The 16209-nt window shown below is 30.3% G+C and overlaps 7 protein-coding genes across 7 annotated transcripts; 3 read left to right on the top strand and 4 right to left on the bottom strand.

Annotated features, from left to right (window-relative positions):
- Positions 1–440: 440 nt before the first annotated feature.
- On the bottom strand, positions 441–1550 carry RNA1 (GTPase-activating protein RNA1; the record flags this gene model as incomplete). The annotated part of the gene is made up of 1 exon (XM_020189897.1): positions 441–1550. A coding segment is annotated over one exon (1110 nt), but the record flags the coding sequence as incomplete, so codon positions are not given.
- Positions 1551–1902: 352 nt separating this feature from the next.
- On the bottom strand, positions 1903–5457 carry ASCRUDRAFT_69701 (regulator of nonsense transcripts 2 family protein; the record flags this gene model as incomplete). Its single annotated transcript, XM_020191701.1, has 2 exons — positions 1903–2399; positions 2556–5457. 2 exons carry the CDS (start codon positions 5455–5457, stop codon positions 1903–1905), a joined length of 3399 nt encoding a protein of 1132 aa, XP_020048305.1.
- A 422-nt stretch (positions 5458–5879) lies between these two features.
- On the bottom strand, positions 5880–7622 carry PTR2 (Ptr2p; the record flags this gene model as incomplete). Its single annotated transcript, XM_020192700.1, has 1 exon — positions 5880–7622. The coding sequence occupies one exon, from the start codon at positions 7620–7622 to the stop codon at positions 5880–5882; it is 1743 nt and encodes a 580-aa protein (XP_020048304.1).
- Positions 7623–8650: 1028 nt separating this feature from the next.
- Positions 8651–9270, bottom strand: ASCRUDRAFT_80330 (uncharacterized protein; the record flags this gene model as incomplete). Its single annotated transcript, XM_020194483.1, has 2 exons — positions 8651–9175; positions 9250–9270. The coding sequence occupies 2 exons, from the start codon at positions 9268–9270 to the stop codon at positions 8651–8653; spliced, it is 546 nt and encodes a 181-aa protein (XP_020048303.1).
- A 2273-nt stretch (positions 9271–11543) lies between these two features.
- Positions 11544–11708, top strand: ASCRUDRAFT_80329 (uncharacterized protein; the record flags this gene model as incomplete). Its single annotated transcript, XM_020194482.1, has 1 exon — positions 11544–11708. The coding sequence occupies one exon, from the start codon at positions 11544–11546 to the stop codon at positions 11706–11708; it is 165 nt and encodes a 54-aa protein (XP_020048302.1).
- A 1346-nt stretch (positions 11709–13054) lies between these two features.
- Positions 13055–13273, top strand: ASCRUDRAFT_24064 (Zn(II)2Cys6 transcription factor domain-containing protein; the record flags this gene model as incomplete). Its single annotated transcript, XM_020189824.1, has 1 exon — positions 13055–13273. A coding segment is annotated over one exon (219 nt), but the record flags the coding sequence as incomplete, so codon positions are not given.
- A 167-nt stretch (positions 13274–13440) lies between these two features.
- ASCRUDRAFT_75228 (fungal specific transcription factor domain-containing protein) lies at positions 13441–16028 on the top strand. Its single transcript, XM_020192978.1, has one exon. It carries the CDS (start codon positions 13472–13474, stop codon positions 15932–15934), a length of 2463 nt encoding a protein of 820 aa, XP_020048300.1. The 5' UTR covers positions 13441–13471; the 3' UTR covers positions 15935–16028.
- The last annotated feature ends 181 nt before the right edge of the window (positions 16029–16209 follow it).

Raw genomic sequence — 16209 nt, 5'->3', positions numbered from 1 at the left:
AGGACTTTTTTTTTGCCTCGAAAAAATTGCTGCAAAAAAGGGGATTATAATTTATTTAGTGTATTTTGTAAACCAAATTGGAAATGCTAAAAATAAGGGAATGAATGGTGAATAACTTAAAGAACTGAGAGAAAACAAAAAAAAATATAGGAAAAAGACTGAACAAAATGTCAAAATAAAATAAAATATAAGGTGAGGTAAGCTCAAAAAAGGATTAAAATGTTGTATAAATAACTATAAATAACTATAAATAATCGCAAAACAGGAAATAGAATAATGGGTAAACAGGAATGTATTGATAAAATTCAAATAAAAATTTAAACAGAGAGTTTCTCGAATTTTTCTGAAAGTGCTTCAGCTTCATAATTTTGGAGTAGTTTTTTTTCCAATTTTTCAGGATTAAAGTTTTTAATTTCTTTGATTTCAACAGTTTGTTCTTCTTCCTCTTCTTCTTCGTCTTCGTCTTCGTCTTCGTCGTCTTCATCGTCTTCATCGTCTTCGTCGTCACTTTCTGGTTCTTCCAAGTCGTCCAATTCGTCTAAAGCACCACCTCTTTCTTCTAAGATTTTAGAAATTTCCAAGATTTCTGAAGGCAATTCTTCAGATTTCAAAACGTTTCCATTGATTTCCAAGAATTTTAAGTTTTCATTGAATTTAATGTATTTATTTAAAGAAGGTAAAGAAAGATAATTCAATTCATTATATTGTAGTTTTAAAGAGTTTAGAGTGGTGATTTTAGTTGATAATAACAGCTCGAGTAATACTTTTGAACCATTTGCAGATAGTAAACAATCATTTAAATTTAATTCCTGCAAATTCGACCAATTTGTTAAATTATTTGATAAGATTTGAGTGGAAGAGAGAGTTAAAGTATTATCTTGTAAGTCTAAATATTTTAAATTTTTCAAATACTTCAAGCCATTTGAAATTAAATTTGAGATACCATGAGGTCTAATACCATTTTGATACAATTTAATAGATTCCAAATCTTTATGGTTTTTCAAGGCAATTGATAAGTAATTAGTTGACCCATTTTCTAATCTATTTCTACCGCAAATGAAGGAAATCAAAGAATTTTTATTTTTATTTTGTTTATTTAAGGATAGTTTGAATAAAGAAGCTGCGATTCTTTGACCAGCAAATGGACCCATACCATTGTTGGATAGTATTAAATGATCTAAAGAAATCGCATGAGGCAAGAATTTTTCAATGGGCTCTATTGTTTGCAAACCAAAGGCATTGTCAGACAAATTTAAAATCGACAAATTTTTCAACGTCAATAACGAAGGCAAAATGTAATCTAAAGATTGAGGAATTTCAGTGTTCAATCTTCCAGTGTAAAAGTCGCTAAAATCAATCTCAACAATGGAATCCTTCTTGGGTTGAGGCAAGCCCAAGATAAAGTCAGCCAAAGCCTGTGAGGCCTCAACACCTATCGTGTTTCCAGAGAAGTCCAACTTCTTCAAGTGCTCCAACCCAGCTAGCTCGTCAAGATATGGTTGGATATCAGCCTTGGTGTTGAATTTCAACGCCTTGCCAGCGATGGAGTAGACCTCATTGGCAGCAAAAGCAGGAACAAACTGGGAATCAAGCAAAGCAGACATGGCAGACGACAACAGACTGGATTTTCAGAAAGTGCAGTGGTAACAATCAAACAATAAATAAGCAGCCAGTGTTGGTGATTTGCAACTCTTTTACTGTTTTTTGCCTTTACTTTTTCAGTAAGCGACATTTTTTTACGGCTCTGTTTATTTTTTTCTCACACAAAAACAGAGCCCACGGAGCTGGTTTTAACCATGCGTTTGTATCCCTGCAGTATTGCATACACACACATACACACGCGTATTACACTCTGCTGCTTTTGGTGTTTTTTCTGTTTCAGCTCCCTAAAAACCCCAGGCCCTACGAGATGTTGCTGAGCACAATGTGCTTGATCTTTTCCTGCTCGTCCTTGTGCTTTTCAACCTGTTCGAGTCTGTCCAACACCAACCTGCTGTCCTTTGCGAGCTCTACTGTTTTGAGCACAATCTTCCCTTTGTTGGATTTCATTGCCAAAGCAAAAGGAATCTTGCCGTTGGTTGTCTTTCTGCTGGCAATAACAGCGCTGCCATCATTGCCTGTGTGTCGATCGTCTAGCTCTAGGTTGCTGTAGCCATCAATGATGTCTTTCTCATAACCATCATTTATGTTCAAACCGAGTGAATTCTCAATCATCGATTTCGATGGAATTGGGGCATTGAACCTCGACTTCTTTTCAATTTTTCTTGCTTCTAAACTATCCAAAAATATTTTCTTGTACTCCTTCTCTAATTCATCATCGATCTTATGGTCTTCTTCGCTTTGCTGAAGATAACTATTAGTTTCATTTTCTTTCTTATTTTCTTCCTTTTCTTCTCCATCTTCTTGTGACATCCAGTTTTCCTCTCCATCAAACATCTCATCTTCCGATAAAAAGTCATCATCTTCATTGTCATTGTCATTGTCATTGTCATTGTCGTTATCATTATCATTATCTTCATTATCCTCGTTGTCTTGTTCAGCGTTAGTGCCATTACCCATTCCATTTTCAACTTCTCGGTTGTTATTTTTGATCTTATTAAACTCGTCAAACGCATCTTTAAAACTGTCCCGAAATACAAAATCAGGATTGATTTGTTTATACATATCGTAGATTTTGAATTCGATATCCTTTGGTATATTAACCTTCATAAAAATATAATAATTAAAGTAAACCAAAAATTTATTCAACTTCTTTGTTGATACTTTATTTTTTTTCCTCTTATTGAATTTTTTTCTCTTGTCATTAGATTGTTTTGATGAATGACTTAATGTGTGAGAAATTGTTAAAAATAAACTAGTTATTAAATTGATTCTAAAATAATTATTTGGCAAGTCAAATTCATTGATTGGATTATTGCTATTAATATATCCGAACAATAAAATTCTATAACAAATCTCAGTTACTAAATTGAATCCAATCAACTTGTGATTAAACATTTCCCCTAAATATTTGATTTCCGACAATCTTTTACGATTATCCCTATAATCATTATTCTCCAATCCAACTTGTATATTCTCAATTAGCAGATCTATAACTTCAATAACAAAATTATTAATTTTTAGATTTTTAGATTTCGACATCAACTTTAATATTTTGACCAATGGAACAATGTTCTCATAATTAATCTCTTCTGGCTCGTCAAATAATTTCTTTAGCCCATCAGTTGAATTCGGCAAGTTTTTATTAAAATTATCGTTATCTTTGTCATTATTGTTATCCTTTTCATTATTGTTATCTTTTTCATTATTATTATCACTGATTTGATTACCAGTTGATTCCTCGTTCAAATTATCGTTATTAATATTATTAATATTATTTCGATAGTTTTCCCAATCTAATTTTCTAATCAACATAAAAATCGTATAAAAGTTTTTTGATGACAATTGTTTTCTAATCAATTTTTTAAAAAAAATAAATTCTGGATTTTGATTTTCTTTTATCTCATTTTCAATAGCATTGATATTCTTCAAATCTGGTGGTTTTAAGGTTAAAAGAAAATTATCAATAGAAATTTGATCATCTTTGCTTAATTTTTTATTTTCATTTTTAACTTTGATTAATAGTGATATCATTTGTTCCATCAATTTTAGATATTCTTCATTATCATTGTAAATTAAAAATCTTCCACAATTATCCAAAAAAATCTCTAAAATTTCAATATTTCTGGGATTATTAATATTTAAAATTAAGGAATTTATCTTATTAAAAATTAAGTGAGTGGGCATTAAATTAAATTTAACCAACTCGCAAAAATAGTTGATATTTTTAAAATCAACGTAATCATTAAAAATTTGTCTTTTAAACCCAGAATCTAAATATTGGATAATATCCTGAGCTAGTTTTGGTAATAAATGCTGATTAATTGCCAAAAATCTGCAATAAAATTTAACATTTCTTAGATCTGTGTTTTCAATTAGAAAACGATATAGTCGTTGCTGTGATGCTTTATTATTTAATTCCTGTAACCAAAAATCATAAGCACAATTATCAATATCCTGTCTAGTATTTAAATGCTGCAATCTGACTAAAAATTCTGTCATTTTTTCACCTTTAGATCTTTCTTCATTGTTATCTGTAATAGTAACGCTATTACTAGAAGTAGAAGAGCCGATCGAAGCATGATTATTATTTTCGGTATTATTTGACGAATCATTTAAATTTGGTAAGAAATTTTCGGGAATTGTATTTCTTAAGTCAGGTAATTCTTCATAGAATTTTTTTTCCTCATCATTAGACCAGATTGAAAATTTGCCATCTAATCTGTTTTGTTTTAAGACTCCTGTTACTAAGGATGGATCATGATCATTGAAATCATCGTTTAATTTCTTTTTATTATCAATTGTTAATTGGTCAAAATCAGGGATATCAAATTTTAAAATTTCATTGAATGTTTCACATAAATTTTTGAATTTTTTATATAAATTTAATAAATCATCATAATTTGATTGATGTTGATCAGAGATTTTACCTGTTCTTATTGCAAATTGTTTATTTCTATTTTCCAACGATATTAATTTAAGATTTAGGGACTCAGTCCTTGAAACTAGTTTTTTGAAATAAATTTGAAATAAATTGAATAACAATGTTGATAATTCTTGATCTGAATTTTGGGATTGATCCAAGAGTGATAACAAGTCTTTGGACAATGTTAAAACTTTTGAATACAAAGGAAAAAGATAAAAGAATCTTTTTATAAACATTGTTACAATATTTAAAGTAATACCTAAATTAAATTCAACAGTCGAAGACAAAATATCTTGGATTATAAAAACAAAAAGGTTATTTGATTGAAGACTTTTGAATTTTTTAGAGATGGAGTCAGAAAGAGAATCTTTTGCGCAAAAATTGAAATTTTGGAACAAACCAATTAGATAAAATTCAGTGAATAATCGTAGTAAGTTCCGCTTTTTGTTTGCCTTCAATAAGTCATCCTTATTAGCAGAATATGGGGATTGCTGATCTTTATCGCCAGAATTCATCACTGTTGAAGGAATTGAGATTGGATGTAATAAATTGTTTAAAAAATAAGATAGTAAAAAGGGTGTGAAATGAATTGAGAATCTTTGATGTAATGCACTTACTATCTCCAAAGCAGCATTAATATCGTCATTTTTAATACATTTCGTTAAGCCCTCAGAAACAGCAGGAATAATTTCAGATAGATATTTTTCCAAAGATATAGTTGAAATATCTTTTAAAATTTGCAATTGGCTTTCTTTGTTAATCGATAACTTGATTTTCTTAATAAAAGCAGTGTTCTTTTTTAAAGATGTATCTAGATTTTTCAATATTTTAAAAAGATGACCAGTATCATTGTTATCACCACTGAGGCCTAAAACCTTAGATGCACCACCACTACCAACATTTTCGGTATTATGGTTAGAGTCAGTGCCCATATTGGCAAAATCATTCAATCGATTTTCATTCCAAACTCTCAAGTTGGCTTTCAACAATTCAATTTTCCTGGGAGTCAAAGTGAGTAAGGCACTCAAAGCTCCACTAGAAATACCATCGTTCGCCATATCTTTACCTTCATTTTCAAGCAATGGCATTATTGGAAGAATGATAGCTCGTCATATACTGGTCTTCAAAGCCTGTTCAACTCTTCTTCTCAACAAAAAGCAAGAAGAAAGAAACGTCACATGACACAAATGCACGCCAACGCGGTTCCCGGCGCAGCTCGAACCGAGAATCGTCTTCGAGCCAAAATGGTTTGAGACCGTAATCTTACGTTAAACTCACCTCAAATGAAGAGTGAAGCCAAATCAAAGATTGAAAATAAAACTAGAATAACTATAAAAAATATAACAAGTGCTATCTAGGCTTTGGCAACTTTTTCGATATCCTTCTCGTCCTCAAGGCTTTTTTCTTGAGCTTGCAACTTCTCTTCAAAGTCCAACCTGTTCAAGTCCTCCTCCATATCGTTGAGTTTTCTGAAACAGAAATAAAACATTATGCCTGTGATAAAACATGCAACACATAATCCAGTGTATGTCCATACCAATTTAGGGTCTTCTGCTGTTGGCGATAAGGCAATACCTAATGCTGACCCACCGGCAGATGTCAACAAGAATAAAGACATCACGAACGATTTCATTTGAGGTGGTGCTTTGGTGTATGCATACTCCAACCCAGTGATCGATGCAAATATCTCAGACATGGCGATGAAGAAATACGCTGGCGATTGCACTGCAACATGAATGTGGTTAGGGATGTTTCCGTCATCAGAAGCAGCACACTCCAATGGATGTTCATAGCATGGACCAGCATTGTATATCAACTTCTGGACAATGGCAGCGTATGCCATAGCAACTGAGCCCATCATGAACCCCCAGAAGATTCTGGTGATAGGCTTGAACTTGATGCCGATTTTACGCAAAAATGGATAGAACAATCTCTCGCAGATGGGAATGAAAATGATAATCGTCAATGGATCGATGTTCTGCATGATATCGTTGGGAATGCCATGGAGCTCCATCTGGCCAGCCTGCGACACAAAGTTGTTCAACATTTGACCATATACAACCCAGTACACGATGAAGAACACAAACACTTGACATGCCAACAACGCTCTTCTGACCTCTTCGACAAACAAATCTGTCCATGGATAGCTCTTCTCTGGATGGAACGAAGGTTTTGCAGCTTCAAACTTGCCCCTGTTGAGCAAAGTGATGAATGATATTCGGAACGAGTTGCCAATGATTGTCTTTGATGGAGGTGTTTTGATGTAAATGTTTTGGCCAATGATCAATGCACCAACACCAACAAAGAAAAAACAGAATGGCAATAGATATGCAGCCCAAAATCCAACTTCTTTCTCTAAGGTTGTTGTTGCAATCGATGACAATGAACCAACATTAATACATAAATAAAATACCATGAACACGGTTTGATATGTAACAGCAGGATCGACAATAACTCTTTCACCCTTTTTATTTGTTTTGACATATGAGGTGAATGTGGGAATTTGGTCTGCAATTAATGGAGAAACATTTGCTTTGACACCACCAGTACCTAAACCAATGATGATGATTGCTGCAATAAATCCACCAAATGAAACGTTATTTTCAATGGAGACTGGTAGAGAAGTAAGAAATAACACTAAGATACCAATTGTATAAATTCCAGTAAACCAACAAATGGCTTTGTACTTTCCTAAATATGTATCAGAGATCCAAGCACCAAAAACCGGACAAACATAACACCAAAATTGAAAGAAATAACTTAATGCATTTGATTTTTTCTGACCAAGACCTAAGGCACCTGGAATTCTATCGTCTGGCTTATACTGCATATAGTTCATAAATGGACCAGATAATCCATAATAAGCAAATCTTTCACACAATTCAACAATAGCAACTAACCAACAGGCCCAGGGAATTGTTTCACAGACACGTTGTAAAGTTTTTTCTTCTTCTTCTGTTGGCAGAGGCTGATTTTCAATCTCACAAATATCAGTTGAGTTTACTTCACTATCAACTAATCTGACTTTTCCTTGATTTTGTAAATTATTGTCCAAATTTGGATTAGTTGGCAGTTTATTAATGTTTGTTTCAGGCATAACAAATAAATTATCGGTTTACTTTTTCAAATCAATTTCAAAAAAATTATTGTTTTTTTTGTTTGTTTATTTCCAACATGCGATTTAAAACCAAAATTTGGTTTTCATCTTGAATATATATATATGTATATATATATATGTATATATATATACATATGAATTATTTCATTGCATAATCACCAATAGCAATAAATGATAAACCAAAAAAAAATTGTGAACAATGGAAGTTTGGATAAGAATGAAAATAAAATACAAATTATAGTTAATTTAAAAGCAATTGAAAGTATTTTCTTAGTAATATTGTAATATCATTTATAGTTGTTTTTGATGCTCTTGCTCATAGTAGTTGTGTGCTGATAAAGACTTTGCAAACCAAAAGTATAATGCTCAGAAAGGCGCAACCAACTAGAGTTAGCAATCAAGCTCCAGAAGGATGCTTGCAAATCAATAGCACTCAATCATAAATTTGTATTTGTAGTAGTTGTGAATTTTAGTCTTTGTGTTGCATTAAAGTGAGAGCAAACATCTGGATAAAGCCGTTTATGTGGCACCGGAAAAACACCATAAGCTGACATATGCACCTCTGATAACAGGACATATCCGAAAAAGCTTATCAATATTTGTTTCTTTTAGGAATATTTACTTATGGATACTCAACAATAAATCGACTATTACCGTCAATACCCAGATTTCTCCAGTTTACTTTAATAAATTCAATAAAAATTTATACGAACCAAAAAATAGATTGTTAAGGCACAAATATTTGAATACCTAAAATATTTCAAAACAGGATGATACTATGCGAAACAGACTGTTGTAGGTATGTGCAATAATAAATGAGCAAAAGTGCCTTTTTAAGAAAGTTTATTGAATTGAAAATCACTACATTTTATCTTCAAAATAATAATTTGAATAATTTTTGATCATTTTTTCAAGAAAATTCTAGTATTTGAAACTTTGCAGGTTGCCAATACCATACCATACTGATTGTGCAATATCCATATCGGATGATGTGTAAAATAGTTAAATTAAATAGAGATAGTTAGTGAACCATCTGTGTTTTTGATTACTTTCAATTTTTTAAGTATGGATTTTTTGTTTTCTTTTTTGTTTTTTTTTGTGATTTTTTTGATTATCTTATACAACGATTCATTTTTAGTAGAAGAAACAAATGAGGTAATATTATCCAAGGTATTATCAGGTTTTGAAGCATGCTTGGATTTTGGCTTTTTTGATTTTTTAGAAAATTCCTCTATTATCAGTTGTTTACTCTTGTTCCCCTGTTCATTATTATTAATAGTGTTGCTTGCATTTTTGATATTTGTTTTCAGTGCCAGGGTTTTGTTATTGTTACTGCTCCCGATATTGTTTCCATTTTTCTTTGGTTTATATAAAGCCTTTTGATACTTTTCATCTTCGGTTACACAGCTAGTGTGTTTTCTGTAATCGTTTCCTTCAAACGTCTTTGAACAATCAATACAAGTGAAATATGCGCCATAACACATTCTCTTGTGATTATCTAATTTTTTCTTGATAATAGTATCATTGCAGACCTTGAAAGAAAAGCACTGTTAGTAAAATTGATAAATCGAGAAAAAAAACAAATATACAATAGAAAAAACCATACCTCGCATGAAAAACTAACCATCCTAACAAAGTTCCTATTGAATCTATCTTTTGATGAATATTTGAAGAATAAATCAAACCAATAATGAAAAATTTGTCAAATAAAATTTCCACCAGTCTAGGCCAATCTCTTTCAAGCAGGTTTTTCAGGACTACTCTTGCTGAAAATCTCAAAATGTCTCTTTTTTGAAGGTGTTATTTGCCAGTGATTAAGGTTTATTGTTTTGCACTACAATGCATAATAATACAGTAGCACATCAAACCGCATTCAAACCATATAGCTGGTTCTGATTTAATTGTCCACTTTTATCTGCTGATCAGGGCTCTACAATAGGGCTCTAGTACATAAAAAGCGGTAACTCCGTCACACAGTTGATGACTGAGGTATAATATAAAATAAGAGTTATGGTGCTTAGGAGAAGCTCAGATAATGATGGACTGGCTTCTAATCAGGTTGATAGCAACTGCAAGCACAATAATATTGTTTTAAATGAAACATATAACATTAAAAAATAGCCCACAGACTATCTTGGATCATTTGCCTTCTACTATTATTCGCAATATTCTATCTCTTTTGCCCTTTGATAAATTATGGTTGTTTGCATTACATGATAATGAATGGTTCCAATCTATCTCGTTGTCGCTCTTGTTTTCTTCAATTAGTTTGAATCATCATAAATCATGTCAACTAAATGAGTTACGGATAAAGCTTGATGATGTTAGTTTATTTACTTGCCAATTTGTTAAGTATTCTAAACATTTCTTCATAAACTTGAAATCAGAACATATCTCATCTAATTACAAATCTTTGAAGATGCTCTTTTCATTGAAAAATGGTTTGCAATCTATTTCTCTAAATTTATTATCCAAATTTGATGATATTTGCATTTTTAAAATTCAAAATTTGTTCAAATTGTTAATATTGAATAATTCAAAAACTTTGATCTGTTTTGATCTTTCCTTACATTTTAACATGATAAAAAAAATTAACCCATATTCAAATTTATTCAAATTTTGCTCAAAATTAAAAAAATTGCATATAAGATTTTATCCGAATCCTCAATTTATGATAGATTATTCTCTATTAAATAAATTAAATAATTTAAATAATCCAAATAATTTAACTCATTCTACTTTAAATAATTTAAAAATTTCTGGAAATAAAATAATTCAAATCCAAAATCTATCGAATTACATAAATTTAATAACTTTTAGTCTATCTGCAAATCAAATTATTAAAATTAAAAATTTATCAAAATTATTCAAATTAAAAACTCTAGATTTATCATACAATAAAATAAACAAGATTGAAAATTTATCAAATTTAATCTACTTATCAACTTTAAACTTGGCTAGAAATCAAATTAACAAAATTGAGAATTTGTCAAATTTAACAACTTTAAAAAGCCTAAATTTATCTGGAAATAAGATTTGTAAAATTGAAAATTTATCGACTTTAATTAGTTTAAAATATCTAAATTTAACAGGAAATAATATCTATAAAATTGAAAATCTATCAACTTTAATTAACTTGAGAGTATTTATCAACAAATAAAATTAGAATAATTGAAAATTTATCAAGTTTAATAAATCTTGAATATTTAGATCTATCAGGAAATAACATTGACACAATCAACAATTTATCCAATTTTTTAAACTTGGTAAATTTAGGCTTGTCTCGAAATTCTATTCTGATAATTGAGAATTTATCAAATTTAATTAATTTAACATAACCGAATTGAATTTATCAAAAAATAAAATTAGAAAATTTAAAGTGTTTTCTGAATCAAAGAAATTAACTAAATTAAATCTATCTGATAATTTATTTGAAACTTTTGCATTATCTCCAAAATCTCCCAATATTGAATATTTAAATTTGGAAAATAATAATATTGTTCAGTTTAACATTGATGATAGGTGTGGTTCTTCATTAAAAGAGCTAAATTTAGAAAGAAACAAAATTAATAATTTAAATCATTTTGAAAAATTAATTAATTTAAACAAATTAAATTTATCAGCAAATGCTCTAACCGAGTTTAGTAATGAATTGGTTTTATTACACAAATTGAAAGAATCGAATTTATCAAAAAATAAAATTAAATCATTTAATAGACATCACCTAGGTCAATTGGTAAATTTAAAATTAATTATAATCGACAAACTAAATTTTCAATTGATGAAAATTCATTAAAAAATTTGATATGTTTATCATTAAGGGGAAACAGAATTGAAGAAATTGATTGTTTTTTCGAATCTAGCAACCAATATTTAATTCCCAAGCTTGAAGAATTACATATGGAATATAATAGCATAAAGAATTTTGCATGGTTAAAATATACATCTCCTAATATAAAACGTGTATATCTATCTAATAATTTAATTAATTCTGTGGAAAAATTAGATAATTTGAAACAGTTAGAAATATTGGATTCATCGCATAATCGCCTTGGAGCACAGTAATATTTAGAATCACACTTATATGTTTGAGATTTCACGCATAAAAATCTGCATTTGAATTTGAATAATAAAGAGGGAAAACGTTTTGTTAACACAAAAAACAGTTACTTGCAGCTTAATGCAGGAACAATACTTTATTTTTATTTTTATTTTTCCGATGCGCAAAATTTTCCGAAGAATTTTCTTTGTTTTTTGCCTATTTAAAAAAAGTTAATTTATTAGAAATTTTATTTTTCAAATAGAAAAAAGAGTTGGTTTGCCAATATTGGTTTTTCAAGTTTATTTATTTTTGGTGATTTCTTTTAATAAAAAGCAAAAGTAACCATGTTAAAAGATTATTTTGCTTTTGTTTTTAATTTATGTCTAAAAAAGAATAATCAACTATTTTGTATTTTTTATTGTCAAAAGTAATCAGTATTTGTTTGAATAGTATACAAATTAATTAAGAATGCTTTTTTTTTGAACAATATTGATATTTTAAGGTCCAAAAAAGCGAACCAAATGTTACATATTTATTGGATAACTCCTAAATAATGTAAAGCAATTTAAGTTTTTTTCTTTACTGAAATTAATATAAATTTTATAGTCTAAATTCTAGAAACTCCCAAACCTAATTCTTTGTTCTGATATTTTTTGCTATTCCATTCATAGAAAATGAATCTTTTTAAAATTTGTGTAAATTATGATTTCACTTCATGATAGTTGTGCTTTGGATTGGTTGTATTTGATATTTGTTTTTCTTAGAGAGTTTTTAGTGTATCTTCCCATCACTTTATTAGTTTCTGGTTCTTGCTCTGAAATAAATATTGTTTTATTATATCGTCTTCTCTTGTTTAGGCAATTTTGCGTATCGATTGGAATTCAAATAAAGTTTGCTCCATTCACCGTTTTTCATGGGGTGTTTTCATTAATTTTTATGTCTGAGACTTTCTATCAAAAGAAGCAATAAAAAGATTTCGAAATCTTATTGTTTGTATTTTTAGATGTGAAATTCACTAGCAGAGCATAATTCTATACTTATTTAAGCTAAAATTCAGATAGAGATAAGGGCTAGTATATATTTGCTTACATCATCACTAACAAAGAATAGCATGAATTCTGAGTATAGGTTGTTTCCACCAGACAATACCTCAACCTCAAAATCTCTGTTGTCAAAACCCGAATATCAAGCCCATGATTTCAATCTTCTAGAAAATGGAAATAATAATTTAGAAAGCAATAAAAACTCCATTAATTTGCTTCAAGAAACTCTGAACTCAGCAACAATAATAGAGACGCTATCCGGCTTTTCCAGAAATACTAATGTGCATCATAACCAAACTATCTCAAATGTTTCAAGCAGGACCAGAGCTTGTGATATATGTCGCAAAAGAAAGACAAAATGTTTTGGCGGTGTTCCTTGCAATTACTGCTTGAACTCCAAGCTTGAATGTACGTTTCATGCTCATCAAAATAAGAGAAAGAGAAAAAGAAGAACTGTCATAAAGCATGGGGCAAATCCAAATATTAGCATCCTTGAGAAAAGATTAACAAGTATGGAACTGTTAATTGAAAAACTTGTTAAACAAAAATCAAACAATGAAAATATTTCTGTTACTCCAAATAATGAGAACCAAAACCAAAGTAATAATAATAATAATAATAATAATAATAATAATAATAATAATAATAATAATAATAATAATAATAATAATAATAATAATAATGAGCTTGCTATTGCACTAAATTATGATTCCATAAATAATGAAAAAAACGACAAGATATTAATGGAAAAAAATAACATTCTGAAGAGCAGCTATTACTCAGAAGATGATGTTGGTCCAAAATCATATTTTTCAATTTTCAGTCCAAGGAGCATTCAATGGATAAAAGAAAAGTTATCTTTAGAAAATTCTAATTTAGTTTATCCACTTGAAAATTTGCATGATTCTTATCACGAATTGATTAAATCTCAATATAAGATTTGGATAGAGCCTATAGAAAAAAGTCGTTTAACACTATTGCCAAAAAAGTCTATAATGAATACTCTTTACACATTTCTTTTAAAAATTGAAACAAAATTACACATTTTAAGTCTTGATGATATAAAAGCTTTGATAGAGCTTTGTTATTCAGATGATGAAAATCAAACGAAAAATATAACATATTCTGATTTATTATTGTTGAATATTATTATCACGTTAACTTGTTCATTACTTGTTGATGAAAAATCGAGCATTTGCTTTGAATCAACTTTGAATCCCAGGCCCACCGAATATTTGCCAACTTCATTAACAATAAATGAATTGCAAAAAATGGAAGAAAATTATCTACTAAATTCTATATATTATTTTCATAGGGTCTCTATAATTGGTGATGGATTGGAATCTATACAAGGTATCTTATTATTGACGGTTTATAATTTTTCTTCTTTCTTAACTAAAGTTAGCTATATGCTTGTTTCAAATGCTGTAAGGCTAGCACAAGATATGGGATTACATAAAAAGGAATCTTACTATGGTCTTTCAGAACTGGAAAAAGAGAAAAAAAGATTGGTGTGGTATAGTTGCTATAACTTTGATAAGATTTTGTGTTTCAGATCAGGAAAGCCTCCAATTATCAATGAAATAGATGTTACAGTTGACGATGAGCAATTTTTTGAATCCAAATTATCTAATATCTTTTGTAAACCTATTGCTGACATAAAAACTAATATGCCGTATTATTTGAATAGTTTATGTGATGGAAAAATGGAAAGTTTTGCAATTTGTTATGGATACTGTATGGCAGGTTTAACTCAGATAGAAACAAAAGCTTATACGCAACTCTTTTCTATTACTTCATTAACTGGGAAATCATTGCATTCTATTATGATAATTATTAAAAATTTGACGAAAAAATTAGATGATTGGCGAGATTCAGTGCCTTTAGCGATTCGACCAGGCTATAATGAATATTCTTGGTGTTTGAACGAAAAACAATATAGTTCTACACAGATTTTTTTTGCTAGAAGAGAGTCTGAGTCTCATATTATATTGTTGCACTTAACATATTTTTTTCAGATTATGATAATTAATAGAATGACAATCGTGGCACAATGGTCAAATGGCATTTGTCCAGATGGAAACGAGAATAAAATTTGGAATACTCACAGAACCGATTCTTATTTCAGATGTTTAGATGCTGCAAGACAAATATTAAGACAATCGCAGAAATTTCATTTGATATCAACAACAAACAACATGTTGATGTTTTGTTTATTTTTTCCAATTGGAGCAATTGTGACATTATTTAGTTTAATTATTGAATTGCCACACTCTGATAAGGCTAAGGAAGACATTCAGTTAATGATTGACTCTTATAACAACTTCTTTTTCCACTATGCCAAAACCCCTAAAAGTCCTGTTTCAGAAGTAGTAATACGTCAATTAATTTTAATTGCAACAACTATATATAATAACAAAAATCAAGGAGAAAAGATTGTTCTTAATAAACAAATACTTGGGGGAGATACAAGTGATGAATTGACTCAAGAAAACACCAAAAATGTGAGTAATTTGGCTGGTATGGTAGGTCATGATGACTTTACACAAATTAGAACCTTTGATAACAATAAAAAAAGTGCACTGGTTTCAAATGAAAGGCAGTGTAGAAATAACAGCTCAATTGAGTTCAAGGATCTTGATTTTTTACTATCAGCATATTATTTCAACAATTCAGCTTCAAACATTCATCCACCGACTCCATTGGAAATATCACGAACAAGCAGCAATAACTCAAATGTGAGAGCTGCTACAAATTTAACTGGGTGTCCAGAAATCAATTCAATTACAACAGACGAGGTGTATTCGATTTTCAATCCAAATAGCAATCTTATAGGCAGTTCGTTAATGGCTGCACAAAATTTCAACCAAACCGAACTAAATAATGCTGACTTTAACATGAATAAAAATGGCTTTGATGATTTCGGCATTTCTGATGAAAGACCAAACAACCAAGGTGCTTTGAATGATAGCTGGGTTCATTCTCTCAATTCGATGAATGCTGCCGAAAATGCAAGCACAAACTACGTCGAGCCCAACGACCCTTCATATTTCATGAACAATCTTGAGTATCAAAACGGGTCAATATTGTTTGACTCCACATTCACACTTCCCACCTTTTTCTCAAACAGCTGGACCAACCAGGACTTTCCAGACACCGGTGGAAATGAAAGCAACAGCAGCAGCAACTACCCAAACAACTCCTAGCCCTCTCTGGTCCTCAGAGCTCTCTCTGCAGCTGAGGCCTCTTGAACTTGTGCTGGTGCTCCTAAGGCTGGTGCTGTTAAGGCTGGAGCGTGCAGCAGCCAATCAGCGGCCAGCATTTCGCGTTTACTCAGCGAGTCACAGCCTCAGCATTGATGGCGCCACCTTTGCCACAGGTTTAGCCAACAGCACGTGAAATCCCCATTTCCATTTCTTGTTTTTGCTTGATTTTGGCTGGTTTTTGTATATAATTAAAACTAAATCTTCGATTTTTTTTT

The sequence above is a fragment of the Ascoidea rubescens genome (assembly GCF_001661345.1).
Source record: "Ascoidea rubescens DSM 1968 unplaced genomic scaffold ASCRUscaffold_4, whole genome shotgun sequence".
Classification (NCBI taxonomy): domain Eukaryota; kingdom Fungi; phylum Ascomycota; class Saccharomycetes; order Ascoideales; family Ascoideaceae; genus Ascoidea; species Ascoidea rubescens.
Note: the sequence above shows the minus strand (reverse complement) of the source record. Positions and strands in the feature narration are given on the sequence as shown.